This window comes from Plectropomus leopardus, chromosome 16 (assembly GCF_008729295.1).
Source record: "Plectropomus leopardus isolate mb chromosome 16, YSFRI_Pleo_2.0, whole genome shotgun sequence".
NCBI lineage: Eukaryota > Metazoa > Chordata > Actinopteri > Perciformes > Serranidae > Plectropomus > Plectropomus leopardus.
Genome location: NC_056478.1, coordinates 25,167,709 through 25,192,364, shown reverse-complemented (window position 1 = coordinate 25,192,364; position 24,656 = coordinate 25,167,709). Strand labels below are relative to the sequence as shown.

The window sequence follows — 24,656 nt, the reverse complement described above, 5'->3', positions numbered from 1 at the left end:
TAATATTTTTATCTTGTATTATTGTTAAATATTTTACTCCATTTTATTTTTGTTTATTTTTTTAATTTGCCTCCTGAAATGTTTTAATACTGGTTCAACCATGTTAAACAATTTGTAACTTTGTTTTGAAATGTGCTACTATGAAATGAGGAAATTTTTAGTGGTAGCCCAAAAAAATGTGTTATCAATTTTTGAGGTTGCCACCAGGATACAATTTTGGTTACATATTGGCTGATATTTCTGTTTTATATCATCACACATTCATTAGTCTCTAATAGATGTTACAACTGATTAAGAGGCTTATTATCAAAGTTGGGTTTTTTTTATTATTAGCCTACTATTATAAAATTGTCTGCTCTTTTGTTTTGCCTTCAGTTGTTCATCTTTGAGCAGCATCTGTGCATGAAATAATATGAGTCATGTAATTTCAATTCAAGCAGTAAAACTTAAAATCTATTATGTACAAAAAGGAATTGACTTAAACAAAAAAAATACAGGAATTCAAAACAAAATACTCAGATAAACCACTACGATTTGCTGACACTGACATGTGGGTGATGATCCAATATCAGTTGATAATTCCGGCCATATATTAATCAGACTCTTAACTCCTCACTTGACATTGTGAAGTCTCTGATCTGTAGTCGTGACACCTCATTAGATATTTGACTCTTTCAGCTTGTGTTTTATTATCTGCCTAACTGGGGGATAATTAACATCTGCTACCAGCCTCATGCTGCTTGGTTTTATCATTTATTCTCTAATTATGCAGAAAATTTGGTCTCATTCCTCCCTCTGATGGGGCCGATGAACTTTGTACAGCTCGTGTTGCCGACTTGTTGATTATCTTCAAACGAGCCACGATAATGATTCTGTGTTCTGTTAACAAGCCTCATGTTTCCGTCCCCCGCACCACTGCATCGTGACATTTCAGGAAATGGCAGAGTGGGTGTAGAGACGAGCTAAATCCAAATGTGTAGTGTAGTCTGTAATGATCTCCTGACGTGTATCGTGACTACTGTCCATGAACAAGTGGAAAAGGGCTGAGCTCTAAAGTTCATAGAGGTTTGCTTTTTGGTAGAAGACACAAAACATAGATATATAATGTTTTATGAAAACAAGTCTTTATTTCAATAAATGCTTCATTTAAAAGGCCACTGAGCTTGTGTGATAAGAAGTCAGAGCATCAAAAGTCTAAAAATTGGGTTTAGGTTCTGCTTATCGAATAGAATTCTTCACCAAATTAATTTTGATTCAGCTTTAAAGTTTCTACCTAAAATAAAAGTCACCTCAGATCTGCATTAACTGTTTGATGATAAGAAAATATACAAAAGATTAAAAAAGAGATTTGTCAGCAAATGAAAGCATCTCATCAACCTGAAACCAGATCCAAAACACACATTATCAGGGCTGGAGCTGCAACAATAAGTCAAGTGACTCCAGCTGCTTAAATGTGAATATTTTTTGGTTTTCTCACTTTTCTGTGACACTAAAGTAAACATCTTGGTGTTTGACTGCTGGTCAAACAAAACAAGATGCTGATGTTTTACAGAATTAAAGATCCATCACGACTACAATAACTGTCTTGCGGGTTGTGTGCCTCCGCGAGGTAGTCAAGTCGCACTTTAAGTTAACATCCATGTCTGTGTAAACATGTATTCTTCACACAAAACTTCAGCAGCACAGATCATCTATACAACCAGCACAGTTTAACAGTGGACACCCAAGATTAGTGTCACCACCAAAAGGCAAATTTGGAGGAATTCCCTCGAGGCATTCTTGAGCTACTACCTTCATGAGACTGGGACAAACACACAAAATGGCCAGGCAACCCAAAAACATAACAAGGTACCCGCAGCTTAAGGCAGGTTAGATTTAAGAATTATTAAGACCTTTTTAATGAATCTGAATGAAATTCAAGACCAATTTTACAGCAAGCAAAATTAAAGTCAATTTCTTAGTGTGAGGGACAATTTTGCCAAATTATTTATTGTAACCTAAAACTATAGCCTTTTTCGATGATGGCCATGCCAAAGAGAGTTGGCAGATATTAAATATTTTACATAAAAACTATAATTAAGACTTCTTTAAGACATTTAAATAACAATAAAAGCTTTATTTTTAGATTAAAGGATTCAATGCTTTTTAAGACTTTTCCCTGCATAATGCCTCCGGACACAGCAATTGCTGGCGCAGACTCATAAAAATAACTGATAGATAAATCAGTTATGAAAATAATCATGTTATAAAATAGTTTCTGCCCTTATCAGAACACACTCCTTACTACACATGCATCCTTCGCATCACCCTACGCTAAATGAAAGCACCACGTGGAGGCAACGGGGGCTGTGATTGGTCAGCTTGAGCTTAAGAAAAGCTGAAGAAAGACTCAGTGCTAAATCATTTTGAGTAACGTGTGGCAAAGCCATTTCCACTGAACAACATCTGCACTCAGAGTATGTAATCAAAGTAATGTTATAATGTACAATATATCTGAACTAGACACTGAACTAAAAGCCAGTTCCTACAGAAACTGTGCCCAAGGTGAGACTATCATACACAATGTATAATTCCACCTTTAGCTTGTTAAACAGAGTTCTGCCTGCAGTTTCTGTAGGAGCCACAGGGCAACAAAAAAGCCTGATCTACTGTGTCTTATTTGTACCGCAAACAAACAGAAGTCTGGCTTAAGATCAAACAAACACTGATGACGTGCATTTGTCCGAGTTTCGTGTGCTGGCTTTGTGGTTTCTTTTAAAACCTCTCTGTTATGTCAGGACTCTTATCATTATTGTTACCCAGCATTCTTTGAAGGGATTCACCGGCTGCTGCTGCTGCTGCTGCTGCCCCACCCACAGCGGAGACTCACCACAACAGGGTGTGTTAAAGGATCAGAAGATTAGCAGGTGATTCCTTTCAGTGAAGCACAAGTGAATCTGACCCGGCCCCCACACACACACACACACACACACACACACACACACACACACACACACAGGAGGCAAACACACTACACTACTAAATATGCTTGAGATTAGCTATAAAAAACAATTCAAATACACATAAATTTGCACCAACAAAACTTTTACGTTTTTTTTTGTTTGTTTGTTTGATTTAATTTCCAGTGAAGCTCACTGCTCAAAATGTACTGTAAACTTTGTTTGAATTGTAAAAATCTTTTTCAGGGGAAACCTCTGACATAAATGACAAAATCTGAAGGGGATCTGTGCCAAAACTATTTTATTACTTGTTTGTATTGGAGAAAAAAAAAAGGGAAAAAAAAGGAATATCAGCCTGTCTTTGTCAATCTGAAATATTGATATCCACCTAAGAGATCGCGATGTCTCTTGCCTCTCTGGTCAAAAATTCATTTTTGATGATTTCAGCAAAGCCGTGGAATTTGCTAAAGTGCTGATCTTTTACAAACTCCCAGTAATACAGTTTAAAGATTGACGAGAGTCATCCTCCTAAAGGCGAAGTCTAACATCTATTAAATGAGTCATAAGCAGCTAAAAAGTTGTACATTACACAAAGAGTCTCATATCCTCGTCCTCTGCAGCATATTAAGATTCTGACTTTGGATACTGTGAAGAGGAGCTGTTAAAGTGTCAGATAATCCCTGACAGTCTGCAGGCAGACAGAGAGTGTGCAGGTCATAAGTGACCTTTCAAATATGAGAAAGTTAAACTAGAAGTCATTTAGGAACACAATTTCTATTTCTGCTACCAGTTACACCCAGTCAGTGGCATGACTGGGTGTAACTGGTAGGTTTCCAGTATGAGTAATCTCACCTACAGCAGGCTGACCTGGTCAAGAAGAAAGTCAACAACAACAACAACAACTGTGCAGACACTGATTCTTAGTGATGGAAAGAGTATTCACATCATTTACCACAATTCAAAATAATGTAATACAGGTAAAAGCCCCGCATTTAAACTAAGTAAAAGTAAAGAAGTACCATCAAGCCACATCAAAAGCTAAAGTATTCACTGTGCAAAGAGCCTTGTTATATTAATACTCTTGTAATATTATTGCCATTTAAGCAGCTTCTTTTGCCACAGCAGGCTGAAAAGAAGCCAATTTAAACTGCTTTTTAAGCTGCAGACAGGGTAGTTTCATCAGTAAAAAGCATCATAGTTTATCAATTGACAATATCCTTTACAAGAAAATCTGTAAAATAAGAACTGACTAGAGCCGCTAGATTAATGTAGTGGAGCTTCTCACAAACAGGACTGTTTGTTCAATCTCTCAAGATGAGCTATGTTTGTGTTTTCCTGTAATAGCACTGCAAAACCTCTTAAACCCCATTTACACGAAGCCACTGAGGGGATCCGATAGCTGTCAAATTTAAAAATATAACAGACTGTAAAATGCATCCAAGAAGCATTCATTTGATCGTTTAGACCACCTCGTTTGAGACTCATTATAGCCGGATGTTAAAAAGTGTAATGCATCTATCTCTCCAAGACACGTGTAATCTTTACTCCTCCCAACTGTCAGTAAGCGACGTGTGGAGAATGAGATGGTGGATGTAGCCGCTCACGAGGTCTGTCCGGTCTGTCCACTGTGGTAACACTGAAGTTACACTGAAATCACTGTGCGGGCGAGGGATCAGCTTTAGTGAGAGCTTGTGAAGACAACAGATTTGTTGCATCCATGAGTTTGTGTTAGTTTGTTGATAACTGTTAGCGAGCAAGCTTTAGGTGCATCACCACCCTCTGGACTGAAGGAGAGCTGAACTGAACTGTATGATGTCCAGTAGCATTTACCGTTTTTCAGACCCACTTTAGATTAAACCAACCCAACTTTGGCATGACAAGAGTGATTAAAACAGATGTTAAGGCCCGATAACTGGCTGCCACAAAATGAGTTGCTGTTGCTAGCTGGAGCAACACTGAACCCTGCGATAACTCTGCCTCATAGCCCGCCACTCAGAGACTAAAAAAAAAAAAAAAAGCTTTGCTGATCAGGGAGCTGGCCACTTTTTTATCTAAAGAGGGCTGGAAAAACAATTAATAATACCTGCTGACACCAGAGATTTGTGACCTGATCTTGTATGTGGTTCATTGCATATGTGTATGTATGTGTATTTTTCTGATGAAAAGGCACCAGGTCTTAGAAAAACCTCTGATATGTGTCTGACAAAACAGCAACATTTTTTTTTTTTTTTTAATTTTACTTAGAAGGGAACACATGAAGCATCATCAAGACACGATGGCCTCAGAAGCGAAAAACACGACACATGATCGAGATGCGACCATAACAACCCTGGAGACGACAGTGCGTTTCAGCTGTTCATTTTTTTCACTTCTGCCACTGTCAAGATATACTGACTTATGGTTAGATCTGCAAATGCACATTATTATAAAAAAGGGTAGGAAGAGAGCTAGCTTTATATTATTTATTTTAAAATGGTACTATTAGGATGATGACATTTTACCTGTTCCCCTCTGAATAAAATAAATAAATAATCTGAGGCCGTTTAATTCGAGGCAGCATCATCTGAAGCCAATTCAGCTGAGGCCATTTTGTCTGACACCTGACGGGGGTTTTCCTGAGACCCGATGCCTTTTCATCTGAGGTCTGACGCCTGACCTGAGGATGCCCTGATATGGTTGGGAAAGTTCTAGTCCTTTCCCTTGACAACAGTCCAAGTTGGGGTTTTTTTTTTTAACAATGGCCAAATTTGCAGCCTAACCTAGTGCCTCGACAAAACATCAATTAAAGAGGTTGTTAATCATATGGGGTTTTTTTTTAAGGCACTTACAACTGTTCTGTCCTTAAAGTGTGAGGACATTTTAAGAAAAAGCGTTAAACAGTCTGTCAGTCTGCCAGCCTGATCTGTGGCTGACAATGTTTCATCATGGAGGTCTTTGTAGCATTTCTTGTTTCCTTTCTTTTCCAGAAATCAATTTGACGTGTAAAATACTGAAAGTAACTTGTGAGTTTTGACAGTTACCTTTGTTCCTGTCCTGATTACACTGACACTGAAAATTTTCTCTGATTCCTTTGTATTCTCATGGTTTTTGTGATCTGTCCTCCTTCATGTGGTCACTTCCTCACAGCAGATTATTTAACAGGCCTGACAGTCAAGGACATTATGCAGATGGCCTAAAAAGAAAGACAGGAAGTGTCCGTTTTTTTTTGTTTTTTTTTTGGCATCGCCTCCTCTGAGACACTAGAGAGACACAACGAGGATCAAAAGGACAGAGTTATTTGGCAAGCACTATCTTGGGAAAAACACACACATTATGTTTGCATGCAGCAAAGAAAATCAACCTGAAAACTGGTTTCTCCTGAACATGTCCAGAGTGGAAGACGTGACGTTACGCAACAAATCTCATAGCAACAAAGTGTGGTGGTCCGGTGGAGAAGTGGCTGTGCACAAACTGCTAAATATAACTGGCAGGAAACAAAGGGGAGATATCTGAGGGAAGAGACTGCTGTGATGTGACGGTTCTAATATTAGAAATGTTCTGAGGAAAAGTCTGGACACCGTTTCTTCTCCAGTCTAATTAAATGGCAAATGTATAGGAGTCAAACATGTGTGATGCCACCTACAGAGCCAACTAATCATCAAACAACAACCCACGAAGCATGTTGGGTAGAGAACATTATAATCCAGAAAGAAAATGTGCCCACCTCTATCAATGTGTTTTTTCTCTGCAATTTGACACAAAATATCTTCTGTACCCTATTTATAAATATAAAAAGACTGAAACCGACACTCAAGGACGGTAATAAGAGGAATTAAAGTACTTCATGCAAGAGCAGTGACAACAAAAATAGATGTATATCCATATCAAAAACTTTTTGTTAACTCATTCTTTGCTCATATTTTCTGATTTAAGTTAAGAGTAGGGCTGCACAATTTGTCGTTTTGACTGTGTTTGACTGTAGGCCCTATATTGACTTACACGCTCCTGTCAGACCAGTAAGTGCCAACTGCAAGCCATCATCGAACTGGTCAAAATTTGCTTGTATATGAGTGAAATTCATAAGACTTGTGCTGCCGATCTACTCTGTATGACTGAAGGAGGAAAGTGTGAAAAGATGAGAGCAGACAAAAGTGCAAATGCCAGCGAGGAAGAGGAGCCTTGAAAAATATCCTGTCAGTCATCTGGCAATATTGTGGATACAGAAGAGGTGACGTGGCGAAAGCACACTGCACAAGTCCGAGTCAGGGTCTGAGCACACTGTGATGTGCATTTTTTATCACAGGTAATATTGTCATCATAATATTCCACAACAGTACTGCATATAACATCTTTTACTTATATTGTGCAGCCAAAGTCGAGAACTTTGCACAAACTGCTGAACTGAGAATAAGAAAAAGGAGGTCGAAACATGCCATAACTATATTCCCAAACTGAAGTATTTTAGTATTTTAATGGTTTCAGTAATGAAACTGGTGCTAGCACTGCTGTTGCAAAACATCAAACGACACCCAAATACAGCCTAACTGTCCTCCTGAACTACTTCATTTCTTTCCTATTTACTCTTGAACTGAAACAATGAGTCGATTATTTGCCTAGTTACATTTAATGGTTCCAGCAAGCGGTGTGACATAATTGTGATTGGCCCCAGTGCAATTATTTTTCTTGGGCCCTCACCCCAAGCACAAGTGCACGCCCATGTGCATACTCACATGGGGACAAACAGAACCAAGGGTTAAATGGTGAGAAGGCTGCCTGGACTCAGCCCTGGCAGATTTTTATGGCGGGCTGGTGGCCAGCAGCTGTGCTCATTCTAACCTGTGTAAAGCAGCAACAGAAAGTTTGATGATCCAGCTGGGAGTAACGGACGGTCCCAGATCAGGCCACCCTGGGGTTTGCACCAGGTGAATAGCTACAGCTACAGTCTATGAGCTGCCGCCTGCTCTTCTCCCGGCGAAGTTAGGCCAAAATACACCACCACCAAGCAGCATGTTTCAGAGGAGCCAATTACTAAACTTAGGTCTGTCACTCAAATCCTGCAAACCAACCCTTGATCAGCACCATGGACAGCAGTCAAACCAACAAATTTATTAACGCTAATCTACCAGCCTGCCCTCGACTCAAACCACCACAGCCTGATTTCTCTAAAGAGCAAAAAACCGTCCTACATGGACCCCTGACGGCTTCTGGGCAGAGGATTTCCTCCTTTTCCTGTCATATACAACAGAAAACTAAACATGTTTGACTTTTGGACTGTTGGTTGGACATCAAGTTGGGCTCTGAGAGACTGTAATAGACTACCTTAATTGATTATTGATAAAACTAACAAATCGATTAATCTATTAATCATCATTTTAAAAAATACATAAAAACTTTGCTCATACAAAACAATAACAAATGCATTTTTTTCTCAATCAAAGCTTTGAGTAACATATTACATATACTTGGACAGCATTACATAGATTATCAATTGATTCAATTTTACATGTTCAATTAAATTCTTAACGATCACTGATTAATTGTCATCATCTCTATGATGCACATTTTTTAACTATTTTCTGGTATTCTGAAGCCCAAACAATGCATTGATGGATCAAGAAAAAAATTGAAATAAGCAATGTTCTCCTCTTTTTAAAAGTCTTCTTGTCAGATTACCCTATAGATCCTCAGAATTATTGGTAAAAAACAATTAACACTTGCAGCTATAGTGTGTACTCATAATTTAAATTAAGAGGCATTTAATGGCCGCTGTCCAAAACACTCCAAACCAAAAACATTTAAAGAAAGCAGTAGTAAAGTACAAAAGTTCAGAGCCATAAGAGCCTGGCAGCAGCTAAAAACAACTATTCCTGTGTCATTTGAATATTTAAGAGAGGAGCCGGATTAACTCGGGTCAAAGTCTTCTTGGAGTAAAGCCACAGAAACTAATGAGCAATGTGACAAACCCGAGAGGGAAACACCATCCCAGAGGAGGGAACAATATGTATTAAAAGTGCATACACAGTCTTCATGTTTGAGTCAAGAGTGTTAATCTCTTTGGACTAATAGCTGGAGGCAAAGGAGGGCCGGTCTCAGTTTTTTACGATCCACTGCTCTCATCATCTTCTGTTAAATCAAAAACATATTCAGATGTTTCAAAACACAAAAACACACCAAGCCTCCACCCAAAACATTACCCAGAATTCAACATATGTGACACCACAGCAGTACAGGCCTCGCTCCGTACCAGGAGGCCTTGGGTTTCAAAGGTCACCAACGCATGTGATTCTACTGGGATCAACGGGCGAATGGCAGCCCTCTCTCTGGTTGCTACAGTTACAAGCCCCACGCCACCATAATGATGGGTTGGGTTCATTTGCATGCTGACATGACATGACGTGACACCATGATTCAGTCACACGTGAAGCCAAACACACTGAAGGGAAAGTGTGTGAAAATATAGGTCTGCACTTAAAAGACAGAAAGTAGTGATTAAGGTAGCGGACAAGACGACTGAACGTCTGCTGCAATAAATTAACTAATATAAACTGCGATTAAAAATAGTTACACCTCCTGAGACCCAAATACGTGTTTATACTATTAAATCAACTAAAAAGTTCAGTCCTTTGTTAAATTATCAGTAAGGAAACAGGAATATTTATTTTTTTAACCTATCAGCATCCTGTTTAACCTTTGAACTTCTCACCGCCAGCTGCCAGCTTAATGTACTCTCACTGTAGGTTTCTGTGGAATTTAGAGTGAGCTTAATGTACTGCGGAGATTAGAGAGTGTCGCTCTGCGGCCTGTTTTTTAAGCCACATCGTGGTTTATGGAGGTCCAAAAGAAAACAGCTTCTGAAAGACATCTTGCATAACATAAAACTTATTAGCAAAGAGTTAAAATCTAAAAGCAGAGAGGTGACCTGGAGGTAAAAGTTCAGCCTCACTAAAGGTGCACAGTGTGTCTAGATACGGTGTCACAGAGCAGGACACTGATACCCTAAATGCTCACTTACTGTGTGCTGCTGTGGAGGTTAAATGCCTACAGATTGTAGCTAAGAGCAATTTGTGTGTCAAAAAGAAGAATGTCTTGGGCCGGAGAAAAGATGCTGCTAGTCTGCAACTAGCAGCTTTACTTTCAAACTAAAATAAGACCAAAGTAACAATGACATAAGAGAGGTTACATTGTTCACTTATGAATGTCACTACATGTTTCAAGAATAACTTCATTCATATTGAAATCAACATTTTGTAAAAGAACATTAAAAACTGTGATTCAGTCACTACAAAATGTCATTAGATACTGTATGAGGCTTTCCCACCATTCATTAATTTGTAATGGGGCACTACAATCAAAACATCTGCTGTCACGTATTGAGTTTACATTTTTGGAGCTGGACCATTCATTCAGAACGCTATTGGGACAGCACAACTAAAGGGTTCAGTTATGCACTGTAAAACACTCAGAGGGCAGCGCATATTCTGGACACAGACAGAGCAATAGAACATCAAACCCAAAAGTTTGCTTTCCCTCACCGCTGCAGCAGCTGCTCCTCTCATCCATCAATCTGATCTGATCAGCTCTGACCAGATCAACAACTCAAAGAATTCACCTGCGCTGTGATCACAGACCCACAAAAACATCCGAATTTAGAGGGGATACAGAATGATAAGTTGCCATGCTGAGAAGTCTGCTGACCCCCCCAGTTCGGCTACTGCCGCACAGAGTCTAATTCTGTGGGAAACACTGTCTATAAATTGAAAACTTAAAAATTTCAAGAAATGTCCTTACTCTTTCTCTCTGAGAAGAGTTTTGCATTTTTGTTTCACTTAACGAGACCATAAACCACACAGGACCTTGTCTTGCCACAGATGTATGCGCAGACAGTAAGAAAATCGTGGCCACTGTTGAAAATATTTTTCAACGAGGTACGCTCTCTGGACAATAAAGTATCATTGGGTCATCACTGACATGAGTGATTTCAGCATTTATCAGTGGCCAGTTTATTTACCAATAATTAAAGACACTAAAAGATGTCAACTTAAATACCATTTAAATTCCTCTTCTCCCGGAGGAATAAAGTTTGGTTGGTCATTCGGAGTGAGAAGGTAATCCGACCCAGCTACAGGAAACAACCCCTAAAATGAAAGAGTTTATGAGTAGAGAGAGACAGATGTTGACACATGGTAGCTGGTGGCTCGAAAAACTGTGTTAAAAAGCAGACAGAGGGAAAAATGTAGAGTTAAGATGCTGTGTTTTGAATCACTAGACAGGCTGAAGAACAAATTTCTTGACTTCCAAATTATCATAAAATTATAGAGAAGTAGACTACCATTGAAAAATTTGTAATAATTAGCCACGTAGGCTTGATTTGGTCCAGTCAGATGGCTGAGAGGACTCTGTATGTTTAAATGACCGTTCATGTTTTCAGGTTGTAGAAATTCCTCTTTACAAAAGCTATTTTGTATGACGTTTTTTTTTTGTCCAATAGTCCAATAGTCTTCTGTCATGCAACACTGTAGGGACTAAATGGAAGTTTGAGTTGAACTCTTCTTTCTTTCGAATGTAAATACAGGGTTCGTATAGACAGAAGAAAGTCAGGGAGTACTTTTCAGGCACTCATTTTTATTTTCCAGGATAGATTTTTTGTTCCACAACCATCTGTTGCAAGAGAATTATGCAAATTTGTAAATGAAACAGACACGTGCTACCAGAACTTCCTATCAACTTTTTAATAAATAATTATATATTCAGGCATGCAAGTGACAAAGGACAAAAATGTTTAAAACATTAAAAACAATACAGTTTTTTTAAATAAATAGTTCATCATTTTGTTCTCTTCTCAATATATTCAAGGTTTTTTCAAGAAACCAAAGTTTAAAAATGTCTCATTTTCAAGGTATTCCAGGACTTACATTTTTGTGTCTGACTGAATGATACTGTTTTTAATCTCTGTTCACATCATTATTCCTGAAAGAAAAAAAGAAAAACATCAGTATAAAGCTGATTCCAAACTTTTGAATGGTAGTGCATCTTCAGGTGAGGTTAAAGTAACAGAGGCTGGATTCAGTTCTGTTTTCACGCTCAGAGAGAGAAAACTAACAATAACAGATCTATTTGTGAGTCCACGTGATTTCTGTTTACAAGCCACACTTCACTTGTAATCCAGCAGTATGTGTGTGTGTGTGTGTGTGTGTGAGAGAGAGAGAGAGAGAGAGACAGAGAGAGAGAGAGAACCAAAACACAACAACAAAGTGAACTCCATCCAGGATGTTACAGCTCCCCCTGAGAACCAGAAAACACCCCGGAGCGAGGCGGCCGAGAACACAGACGGTGTGTAAGTTGAAACTCTTCATCCTCATCAACGAGAGACTGCGGTCTGCTCAGTGTGGCATGACTAATTCAGCTCACATTCCCCTAATTACAAAGGCTGACGAGGGGGGAGGTCCCGAGCTCCCCTTTAACCATCTCCATTAATATCATCAGAAACAAGATATGTATGAACCCTCCTGCTCCATCATCACCGTGCGCAGAGAAAGTAGGTGCCACATTCTGCTGCAGGGCTGTTAACATTTGTTAGGGTTAGCTTGGTTCAACCCCTGAACATACATCTCACGTTCAGACTCCAGTAAAACAGGTCAGCTGTTGGTCATCGGAGAAATAACAGAGCCAATCTGGGCTTTGGAGAGGGACTCAAGTTAGTGATTTAACAGAAGTGTGTGAGTCACATTAGGACATGTTAAACATAGTTACAGTCAACAGTTTAATCAATGCTCTAAAGGGCCTGCAGGCAGCATGTATATACACAACTTTTTGATTGAATGCAATGTAATGGAATCACTGCAATTAGTGCATTCACTCACAGAGGTGAAGTAAATTGGTGCAGGGGCCCTTATGTTGGGTTCAGCTTCAGCAGAATTTGTGCTGTTGACTAAGGAATTCTTTGAAATTGTAAAGTTGGAAACTTTCAATGGGAAATAGCGAAAAATAACAGGAATAAAAGTGGAATTATAGGGTTTCTTTTGCTCTATTTGTTATTTCAAAACCCCAACATTTTATTTAACTTTCATTGAACCACAAAAAGAATCATTCCCTATGAACACTCCAAAAAATAAAAGACTTTTCTACAAAACAATATTTTCCTCTCAGGCCTCCATATCTTCTCTAAAGACTTCTAGCAAGTCATATTGTATGCATATTCCCCCCCAAATAAGTTCAGATTAATCAATTAAGTAAAGTGAGTAAAATTTGCAACCCTAGTTCCTGTATATAAGTATGTCATATGTGTATATTCCCTATGTCCCATTAACCCCAACTTCTACAAAAAAGTGAATCATATTCCCTAACTTTAATACATCCAGAATACACTTCCAGATTATTCAAGGAATTCCTTGAGTGGTTTTCCCAACAGTTTCACATCTGACCTCCAGCTGCTTCCTCCTCAGTATTACTATGTGAAGAAAATAGAACACAATACAACTGTTTACAAAGAGCAAACAAACACCTACACTATCCAGAAGCATCCACACGCCTACTGCCATCGTGTACTGTAGCTGTCTAACTTTCTGAATCCTTAGTTTTCTCATGTATACAAGAAGAACTTAAATGGATGAGGATGCGAATAAACAGCTTATCCTGAATGAGACACTTGGACATCAGCCATTACCCAGGATGCCAAGCGCCTTTCAGAGTTCACATCTCTGCAGCCAAAAAGCAAGCATGCTCAGACCCCTCTTGCTAATTACTTTTAGACCCAACTTCAAGTCCTCAAGGCTGTAATATGCATAAGACTGTGGCAGCTAATGATACCATCCAACTAATCCAATAATCATGCAGACGTTCAGGATGATTTCCTGAAGAGGACTTTGATCCCTGGAGTTACTGAACCACCCTGAACTTGGGAAGTGCAGCAAGAACTATTGTGCTGTTGCATAATGTGACTTTATGTCAATACAGCCATAAAAGAAGGATGTGGTGGGGAGGGAGCAAAAGTCAAAGTCACTTCAGAAGTCAGGAGTTTGCTGCTGGATAGATCTCCACCCACATGAATACATTTTAGACAGACATAGGAGTAAAACTACATAATGCATAGCACTATGGGAATTAAAATGTTAAAGACACCACAAACTACATGTATGTCCATAATAAAATATAAGTGACAGCAAAGGACATAATAAAAGACGACATAATATGCTTTTTGAGTTATTCAGAAAGACTTCGGGCTGCTTTAAGAGAATATAATGACCATAATGATTTTAAAGCAGCTTCAGCATAAAAACAAGCTCAGGACAAACAAAATAAGCACAGAGTTCTTATGTAATCATGCAACACAGATAAAAAAAAACCACAGCAGGGACTGAGCTTGTTCCCTGCATCCTGACTTCTGAGGATGCCACATTATCTTTTAACATCGTTCAGGCAATATCACAATGGCCAAACCCACTCAGCTTTTCTTTTTATGCAAAGCATGTCCATTGATTCTTCTTCCCAGGCTCAGCAGCAGTGAGGGTGTGTGTGTGTGTGTGTGTGTGTGTGTGTGTGTGTGTGTGCAGGCCGCCGCCATGCTTATATTGTGAGATCTGACATATTGGTGCTGCTGCTGTACAACAACACAGCCTCCCATGTCATGTACGCACCACTGAATTCTCCTCGCAGCTGCCAAGCTCTGTCCCTTTTGAACTCCCTCTAATGTAATGAGGCTTGTGCTAAATGCTCGTTATGCTCGATAAGCACCCGGCTCTAGCTGTCTAGATGCCGCGCCGAACCTCGCTCAAAAAACGTGAGAATTTGGAATCTCGTTGGCTGTCAGCCACACACACATGTAATGAACAATGAATCATCGCTATTTTTATTCGAGAGATATTTCTCTTTAATTCGGCAATGATTTAATCCACAAAGCGCCAAATCTACACAAACAATCCAACTTTTACATATTGTTTGTCGGTTATTTAAACTATGTTCTTTCACTAGAATATACCCTTAGGTAGCAATGGCAGCGTCGTTGAGTACACTGAAAAAGTTGAAACCGTAATGAAATAAAAAGGAGCCACGGTGAACTCTTTGCATGCCGAATTTAGAGTGTTGCCAAATTCTTTAAAATATGTATGGCTGTTGTGCTCCTATAAACACGTCTCTGTGTTTTATCCAAAAAAACTTTAAATTGGAAGTTGTTCAAATGAAGTCTGGCGCCGACTCCCCTCAACAAAGCTAGACAAATCCAAACACGATTTGTGTTGTTAAAAAGACAACATTTCCTACCACTCCGTGCAGGAATTTTACGAAATCATGGTGGCTACAGTTGCTGTGTAATTAAATCTCAGTAGAGGATTTGTGTCAAGGCTCTCAGCTGTGTGCTGACGGTTTTCCTCCTGGGAAAGCTACAATGTGTGTTGACAGCCTCCCCGGTGCTGCTGGCTGCTAGCACCGGGACGCGGCTAGCTAACATCACCGTCTTATTGCGATAAATTCCCTCAACCGGTGCATAAAAACGGCTGTCGGTGTTGCCTACCTCGTTTGTGCGTGAACTCCGTGACTTGTTTCAAGGAAATTTGGGGGCGTTTTAAAATCCCAGAGAGAAAGAAAGGAAGCGCAGGTCCCAAACACAACCGTGCCGGGTGTCTCAAGATGATAGGTGTCCTCTCCGGCAGCCTGGGCCACACTCTCCCCGCCCTGCAGCCTCCGACTCCCGCAGCAATCCTGGGAAACTGGCCCCGTGACGTCACGAGATGGAGCCGCTCCTCCAGAGTGAGTCTCCCTCCAGGGGGCGCTGTCCGGAGCATAGAGGTGTTCATTCCTTTTTTAAAAATTTATTTATTTTTATTAATCATGTGACTCTTTCAATGGGAATGGGAATGAAGGCAACGAGCAACTTCAGAAGCAATGACCACCAAAGTGGCAAGGAAATTATTTTTTTATAAAGTAAATAAAAAAGGACAAAAAGTACCTAAAAATGAGCAATAAAAAAAGATGGAAGTAAAAATAAAAAACATTAAAATACTTAAAATTAGTGACAACAAAAAAACAAAGTAAAAGGTCAAAAAAGGTTGAAAATGTGCTTAAGATTAATATTAATTCTGCAAAATAATTGTAATAAATAATTTTAATAATTAGAAGTATAGTTTGTACAGTTTTCCCTAGTATTTTTTTAAAAATAATTTTCCATACTAATTTCTTGCCATTTGCAGAACATTATTTGCCAAGTTGCTAATTACCTTTTTCCCATGTTTTTATTTTATTATTATTGTTTGACTGTCGAGTGCTGAAGAATCAGTGTGACAGCATAACCTCCAGCATGAAAATGCTTAAATGATATTTGACGATTATCTCTTTTTATTACTTGTAATTCATTTTAGGGAATTTTCAAATAATCTTACGAAAACAAATAATCAAAAAAAGTATGCCTGTATGAGGGTTTAGAGCCTTTCAACTTTGGCATATTGACATGATATTTGCCAATAATTATAATGGGATAAATCAAATCAGATGTGTTAATGGAAGATTGTGTAAATAAAGGGAAAAGTCAAATACAAGAATATGAGGGTTCTGTATTTGTTCAACTGAGCAACAGAGGGGACACAAGCCCTGACAACTTCAGACGTACATGCAGATAGATTTTAACCCTTTGGAACCTGAATAAACTGGCTTGATTTCTTTCAAAACCATGGGACGATGGCAATAAGCAACTTGAGAGGAAATGACCCCCAAAAAATCCCAAGGAATTAATTTAAAAAAAATACAAGAATATTACCGGAACACTAGCAAAGAGAAAAAGAAAGAAAAAAGAAAAAAGAAAAGGAAAAAAGGAAAAAAAAATAATAATAATAATAACAAATAGGGAAATGAATTGGAAAGCGCTTTAAAATAATGATTCTGTAATGTAATTTCCAATATATATTTATGATAATTATACATTTAGTTCTCTGGACATTTCCCCTTGCTTAGTTTTAATAATTTTCTAAATATAGTTGATTTTTGCCATTCTTAAGACATTTCCTGCCAAGTTGCATATTACCTCCCAACCATATTTTGAAAATAAATTTGCTCAAAAGTTTAATAACTTGTCAAAGGCCTATGAAAGCTGCACGACTGAAGTGATGTCAGTCCAGGTTTCAAAGGGTTAAAATTACAAACGATGTAGCCAAAAGAACAGTCCACCAAACAATGTTATTTTTATGCAAATAAAGAATATAATAATAGGCACAAATAAAGGCACAGTTAACCCTAAAAACACAATAATAAAACATTTTTCGTCTTACCTGCAGTGATATTTCTCAATTTCGGGAGTTTCGGTTGGAGCTTTAATGTGAGCGTGCATCTTCTCGTGAACGAGCGGCTCGCGCTCGTGCCAGTGCTGAATGTAAACATTAATGGCGTCCAGCTCAGCTGAGCCGCTGCTGCCGCGATGAGCGACGCTATCATCTGAGGAGGATAATGATACAAACATGGCCCTCAGTCGCAGCTTTTTTTCCGAAGGTAAATTTTAACACTCCGTAAAGTACACGGCCACTTTAATAACATTTAAACATTTAAAGTTACACCCAACCAGTGTCAACATTAGCCTGCTAACTTCCTGGTTCCAAAAAGTAGCAGGGTAACTTTCGCAGTGAAGTTGTAAAATTAAAGGTTGTAATGTTACATGCTGTTACTGTGACATTACTCATAATTGTACTTTCTTTGAATTGGAAAAAAAAAAGCTACAGATACGCCGATAAAGCAGCGATAAATTTGAAAGATGAGAGAAGTGTGAGGATGAAAGTAGAAGATAAATAAAGAAACAGCTTATTGATCTCATGGAAGTTGTAAATTTGCATGATGTTGCATTACGTCGCATGGAGCTGCAAGTTTAATGCTTTCTGTCAATGCAACAAGAATTATGCAATGTTGATTTTACCTCATGCAGGCTCAAAACATGCAGGGATGTTGGTGTTCAGCTGGCCGCTGGTTGTGGTCTTTGACAGGAAGATATTTTCATAATACACAGGTTTTATTTATAAAAGTGTGACACTCTAAAAAGCTGTTGCAACAGCCAAACTAAAAAAAAAAAAAAACTCAGCGGTGAGGTCAAACTCAGTGCAGACAGATCTGTAGCCCTGAGTCTGCAGATCTTGGTTTCAGGTACCAGTTCTGTTAACCAGTGGAGATGAACTGGGATTCAGTTTAATGCTGTCATTGTGTTTTCAGCTGTCTCATGCTGATGGCTGCAGTCAAGAGTTTTTTTTTTGTTTTTTTTTTAAAGGCTTAAAGGGTTGGTCCATCTGCATAACTCTGGATGTTTTTCTGAAGGAAACTTTCTCAGCCTTTTGCAAAAAAAAAAAAAAAGGTTATGTAGGCAACATCCCTTATGTCATCCCCTCTCTCCACCTATGTAACCGTCGTCAGGTCATGTGGAATAAAAGTTTTCAGAAGGGCTTGGGAAAGGTGCATTTTGACACTAAAACAAATTTTTTTCAAATGTTTTATGTGAATTTATAAGGAGCATCGGGAGGCGTAGTGGAGGCCACGGTGAAGAGGGAGAGAGAGCAGGAAGAGCCCAACACAGAATTCTTGGAAGACATCAAAACGAAGATTACAATACCGTGGATAAAAGATGAGGTGAGACTCAGGCAGTTGGATGACCAAGAGTATGAAGTCCAAACTAATTAATTATGGGACATAGGATTTTAGGACATCAGGAGCTTAGCGAGGACCTCTGTCGGGGGGTGCACGGTATTCTCCTGCCAGACTCTGCACTTTTTTTGACAAAAAAACTCTATTTTGATGCTGTTTTATGCATTCTGCCTAAAAGAACAAGAACAATTCCCTGTGTGAATCAATTTTTTTGTGTGTTTGAATAACAATGGTTGGGGGGCCACCCTGGTACCCTGTTGAGGGCCACATTTGACCCACAGACAGTGAGTTGAGTATTATTGCTCTGAGCAGAACAAGGGAACATATATTGATCAAAGGATGGTGACAAAACTCACCTGGAAACTCTGACTCCTTCATCCATAACCACTGAGCCACAAAGGAGGAGAATCATTTTACTGTATTTGTCTCTGAATAAACGAGACCTGAATGTGCAGAGAAGTGAAACAAAACAGTGTGAGAAAGAACGACAGAGGCACCTCATGCTGTCACTAAAGTTACATATGTCCACACATTTTTAAAAGCAGTTTTTTTTTAGGAGCAGTTTTCACCGAGGACAAAGAAGCCAAAATTCACGGCCAACAAGTATAACAGCATCATACTGGACTGTCGGAGCGTAAGGATAGGAACTCTGCGTAGGATGGTGTCCGAGCCCGTCATTGTGAGTACTTTGTTGACATATTTTAATATGGGTGCCAGACTCTGCACTGAATCCTGGGAAAGTTATGGAAAAGGAATCAGGTGCTCCTAAAAAAGGCACAAAGTGTTATAATAATCGATTGTCTAGTTTATTGTCCACTTTATACATACTCTATTACATGTTTTGTGAACTATATATTCTTGTATATATTTCAGTACTCAAATGATTAACAGGTCTAAAATAATACCTGTATGATACAGTAATAGCTGATTTGGTAAATGCATCATAAAGTACTGATGACCCAAAAAAGATCAAAATAACTCATACAAATGGCTGATGGTAAAGTGATATTGCTATAAGAAGAAGAGAGAATACCAACCAAAATCTTCTAAGTCCAGTCGAGCAATTTGAGTCCAGAAACACAGTTACTGTGAAAAGAAGAATGTAAATGATAAATTACATTTATTGTCCTTTGTCTTTTTTCAGTTTTCCACCGACAACATCCAGCTGGAAACTGAAGGTAGGAATGAAGCAGGCGGCAGTAATGAGTTCAGTAAATAAAGCGCTGTGTGCAGAGCTGTTGGAGCAGACGTCAGTGGAGTGAGACGGCACCACAGTCAGAGCTGCTGTCTGCTGTTTCAGGAAGATGCAGCAGCGCTCTGTGATGTTTGTGCTGGTCAGCAGAGTTTAGCTCAGTCACACCAGTGGCAGATTAATGTCTCTAAAATTTGCAAAAACACCGACAAGAAACATAAACCACCAAAAACAGCAATATATGACTCCTAATGGTGTCATTTTATATTTTATTTATTAAAGTCATTAAACAAAATTGCATGTTTTGGCATCATATCCTGGTCACAAATATGCTAGGACTGTAGTCAACATGAAAACATCCTTCTGCATGACTGCATTCATCTGCAGAGGCACAATGAAACTTAATTATGATTCTTAATATGATGAAATTAAGTTTAATCACAGTCCCCTCTTTGAGTTGTGTCCTGTTTTTCTATCACATTTTTAATCTTATTTAATGCATTTTGTAAAATGATCTTGTTGTGTGTTTGTGGTCAGGCCCAGAGCGCGACACCGTCGAGAAGATTTGTCTTAAGGCGTCAGAGCTGATCAGATGCGAGTGGTGCAACGCCCGGAAACTTCCGGTCTTGTTCTTCCAGACGACTCCGGAGGAGTGTGTCCGCCTGCGCACGCAGCTCAACATGTCCCAGGAGCAGGGAGCCCAGTGGTACAACTGCTCAGGGGACCGTAAGTATAATAAAAAAACATACAAATGCTGTATAAATATCTGTACCCCTGCAAATGTATTTTTTTAGGTTATATTTTTTATTCAGTTTATAGTTAATGTTTGTGTTTTAGCGGTGGGATTGTTTCTGACTTGAGTGATCCAAACATTTCAACACTGATTCTTGAGTTGCAGCCCCCATACTTTGCACAATGATTGAGTGTTGGTTACTGTTCAGATTTTGAGTCAAAAAATAAATGCAAATACTTAAATATGATATGTTCTGATTTATTTTACTGCCATTTCTTTCATAGCAGAATGAACTCCTCATAAGCATTCGGATGCATTTTTCATCATTATTTTACATGCTTATTGGATTCTAATTCATTCAGTTATTTACGAATTTCAATTCGTAAATAACTGAATCATTCATTCATCCAGAAATTATATTAATAGTGCTTTGTCACTATCAGTTATTGAATAAAGAATTGATTGCCTAAACAACCTACATTTAAGGCATTTTAAATTGAAGCTTTAAAACAATAATTTGCTGTAAGGTTTCACTAAAGACATTATTGCTTTGTCATTTTGGGATATTGTATAAGAATGAATTACCAAAGAATTTAATGCATTTTAAGTTAAAGCTACTACGCAATAAATTGTGCAAAAGAAGGATTTTATCCAACTAAATCAGTCTTACTAATAACATTTCATCTGTTGTTCTGTGCCACTAGAGTTTATTGAGAAGTACATTATTTTGATCTTCGAGAACGGGCTGGCGATGAAGGAGCAGATGATCCTGGACGAAATCCTGAGCGAGATCGGCAGGACCAACAACCTCAGCAACTTCCCCGCCAAGCTGACCTTCGAAGAGGCCAACATCCGACTAACCATCTTCAACAGGGCCGTCAGACAGAGGGAGGAGAAGGTGAGTGGTTCATGTTGAGTTTCAGCGCTGATCAGTAAGACTGCAACAAGTGATTTTTTGCATTATCGATAAATCTGAAATTAATTTTTTCATCTCTAGTATGTCTTAGTCTGCTGACCAGTGGGCTAAAACCCACATCTTTTTATTCCCCAATACAACCCCAAGTTTAACACAGCATCCCAAAAGTTGGGAACACCACCGTCTCTGACAAAAGCTGAAGAGCTGGCCCTGAGCCAGAATACTGGGCGACCAGCAGCTGAGGGCGTCCCTGGAGGGAGCTCGTCTGAGCCAGCTAAGGACACAACTGCTTACATAAGATGTAAGAGTGTATTTATACCTACAGCATATCTTTATCTCTAAATACACATAGATATATTTATGTTCTTTTTGGGGTTTTCACATTTCTCCCAACAGTCACTGATGGAGCTATCTGCAAAGCTGAACCTCGTTCCACAACAGAAATATTTGTAATTGTAAGTACTCAGTGCTCCAGAGATTTTGCCAAGTACAATAGATAAAAGTGTACTGACACAGAATGCTCTTCTTCATCACAGGATGATGATGATGATGAAGACATGTTGTCTGCCGCCCCAGAGAGGGATTCAGAGAGGCCTACACAGGTACATATCTTAATATGTATGGTAACTACTGAAAGCTCTCTGACAATATTTCTATGCCTCCACCCAAGCGTTCGCTGAGGCCGGAGGCATTACGTTTTCGGGTTGTCCGTTGTACAGATGGCCAACCGAAAACATAATGCCTGCGTCTGTACATCCATCCGGCAAATTCTTGTTAATGTGAAATATCAAGAACACCTCAAGGTAATTTCTTAAAATTTGACACAAACATTCACTTGGACTCGAGGATGATTTTGATAGTCAAAGGTCAAGGTCCCTGTGACCTCGTCTGTCTCACTCTTGAGAACACAATATCTCAAAAACACCTTAAAAGGAATTACTTAATGTTAAAATGGACTCAAGAATGAAGTGCTTAAATTTGGGTGGTCATAGGTCAAGGTCACAGTAATCTTGCATTCTTTTCATTCTTATAAAAGGAATGTCTTTAGAAAACCTTGATGGAGTTTTTCAAATCTGACATTAACATTCACTTAGACTGAGTTAGGAGCTGATTTGAATTTGGTGCTCAAAGGTTAAGGTCACTGAGCTGCACCCATCTCATTTTTGTGAACGCAATATCGAAAGATGGCTTCGAGAGAGTTTCCTCAAATTTGGCACAAACCTCCACTTGGACTCAAGAATAAACTGATTTGAATCTGGTTATCAAAGGTCAAGGTCATGGTGACCCCATAAACCACGTTTTTGTCCATAACTCAAGAATCTTGGGTGTCCACCTTGAAACTGTGCAGACTGTATCGATCTTCCGTGTGTGAAGCATCCATGTTTTCACGGACATGGATGTTAACTGTAAGTGCGACTTGACCGGTGCGCTGAGGCGTACAGCCACGCAGCGCTGTGGCGTACAGCCACGCAGCGGTGCATCTAGCTGCTAACACATTTTTATTCTTTTGAACAGAGCAGAGCTGGACTTCAACAAGAAGAGCATCCAACTTCCACAGAGCAGCTTAACACAGTGAGATGTCCACTATGTGCGAGTTTAAGGGTGCATGTGGAACTGTAAAGCTGAGTGTCATTCTTATTTTAACGTTATTACGTTATAACATTATTTTTTTTACGTTTTCCAAGTTACCAGTCAAGGAGCTGTTCAAAATGCTCTTAATCAAAAGAATGGCAAAAACTGACAGAGAAATGGTGTACGTGGAGCGGCAGATAAGAAAGGCAGACCTTGAAATTGAATTACTGGAACACCAGTTACAGGTGGGTGCATGGTCACAGGAGAATTACGTTAATTGTTGGAACGATATGAAAATACTAATTTTTGCATTTCTATTTCCAGGGAAGAAAGAACAAATGAAACATGGATGGCTTGTCTTTATTTGACTTCTTTAGCTGGTGACCTATGCTATCTGAGATATAGCACTTCTTGTTTATTTGCTTATGTCATATGTATTTAATCCTGATTTTATACTCTACTTTTCTATGATGGTACTTTATTTTGCTTTAATATTCTTCATTGCATTTGATATCGTGCTTTTATTATTTTGTTTGTATTCTGTTTGTTCTGTGAAGCAGCTCTTAAAGAAAAGTGGTCTATAAATACAGTTTCTTCTTATTCCCTCAGCTGCTTCACAAACTGTTGGCATATGTGACATTGAGCAGTAATACCTTCAGGGAGGTTGAGGATTAACTGGGATAATGTCAAAGACGACAACAATGGTGCTAATCTCTGTCTGCTGCTGTGCTCACGGCCCGTCACTTTAACGTGTCACAGAAAACACTGAAACATTAATGATGTTGAAACAGTAATCGTCCAAAGGCCAGACAAGATTTCAGTAACAGTGAGGGTGACATCATATTTTGTAATTTGAGGACCTTTATCAGTGTTTTACTATGTTTGGTATCAAAAGGTACATTATTCTAACCTACTTATGTGTCAGACACGTAACACATTTTTAGTAGCGTTAACGCTGCATATTGTTATACCATTTTTTCCCCTTAATCTTTAAGTGAGTACTGCTGCAAACACAGACCCAGTACACCCATACAACCACTATTACATGCTAACGTTCTGCTTGTTGTTGCTTGTTGTTAAGAGAAATATTGCCCTTTTCTTGAGGATTTTCATGTCATGTCTTAATGGGTCATGTGACCTTGTACAATATCATGAGTTATTTGTAATAAATATGTATTTTTCACTTTATGATTGACTTTGGCATCTAATCTTTTTTGATTGTGTCATATTCTTTGTACATTTTGACATCTTGCATGTGAGATTTTTTAAACACACACACACACACACACACATACAATTAAATAGAATAGAAAGTATATATCACTTTGAGATCTAATGGCACCTGTTCTGGAGCCTTCCATTATATAACATGATGAATTGTAGACATGCAAATTTTCATATTTGGGAACACTGTAAGGACTTATTTTCCATGTTGGTTTCAAAGCTTTTTCTTGACTTCAACAAAAACAATCACCACAGAGTCTATTCAGCGGCATCTCTGGGGCTTTCAGTCATGTCACATGACCTTCAACAGATGGACTTTTCCCAGTTGTACAAAACATCTCAGAATAATCAGATTTATCGTGGCTATAATGATAAAAAAATGTTTACTCTCCAGTACAATAGAGACACCAGGAACACTTAATCATCAATCCACAGACAAAGACCATGAGATGTGATTGAAAGCCCTGAAAAAAGCTAGTCAGTGGACGCAGATTTGAT

General features: G+C 38.8%; 2 protein-coding genes across 2 annotated transcripts in view; one reads left to right on the top strand and one right to left on the bottom strand.

Annotated features, from left to right (window-relative positions):
- myo6a (myosin VIa) overlaps positions 1 to 15,598 on the bottom strand; it is a 183,421-nt gene extending 167,823 nt beyond the window's left edge. Inside the window, exon 1 of the mRNA XM_042502963.1 lies at positions 15,424 to 15,598. The gene's annotated coding sequence lies outside the window, so the exon portion shown is untranslated. The remainder of the gene's footprint in view (positions 1 to 15,423) is intronic.
- Positions 15,599 to 17,258: 1,660 nt separating this feature from the next.
- On the top strand, positions 17,259 to 24,123 carry LOC121955528 (sentrin-specific protease 6-like). The gene is made up of 12 exons (XM_042503524.1): positions 17,259 to 17,387; positions 18,388 to 18,506; positions 19,078 to 19,200; positions 19,666 to 19,699; positions 20,251 to 20,439; positions 21,151 to 21,344; positions 21,510 to 21,663; positions 21,759 to 21,817; positions 21,899 to 21,964; positions 22,878 to 22,934; positions 23,048 to 23,179; positions 23,259 to 24,123. The coding sequence occupies exons 1-12, from the start codon at positions 17,357 to 17,359 to the stop codon at positions 23,274 to 23,276; spliced, it is 1,176 nt and encodes a 391-aa protein (XP_042359458.1). The 5' UTR covers positions 17,259 to 17,356; the 3' UTR covers positions 23,277 to 24,123.
- The last annotated feature ends 533 nt before the right edge of the window (positions 24,124 to 24,656 follow it).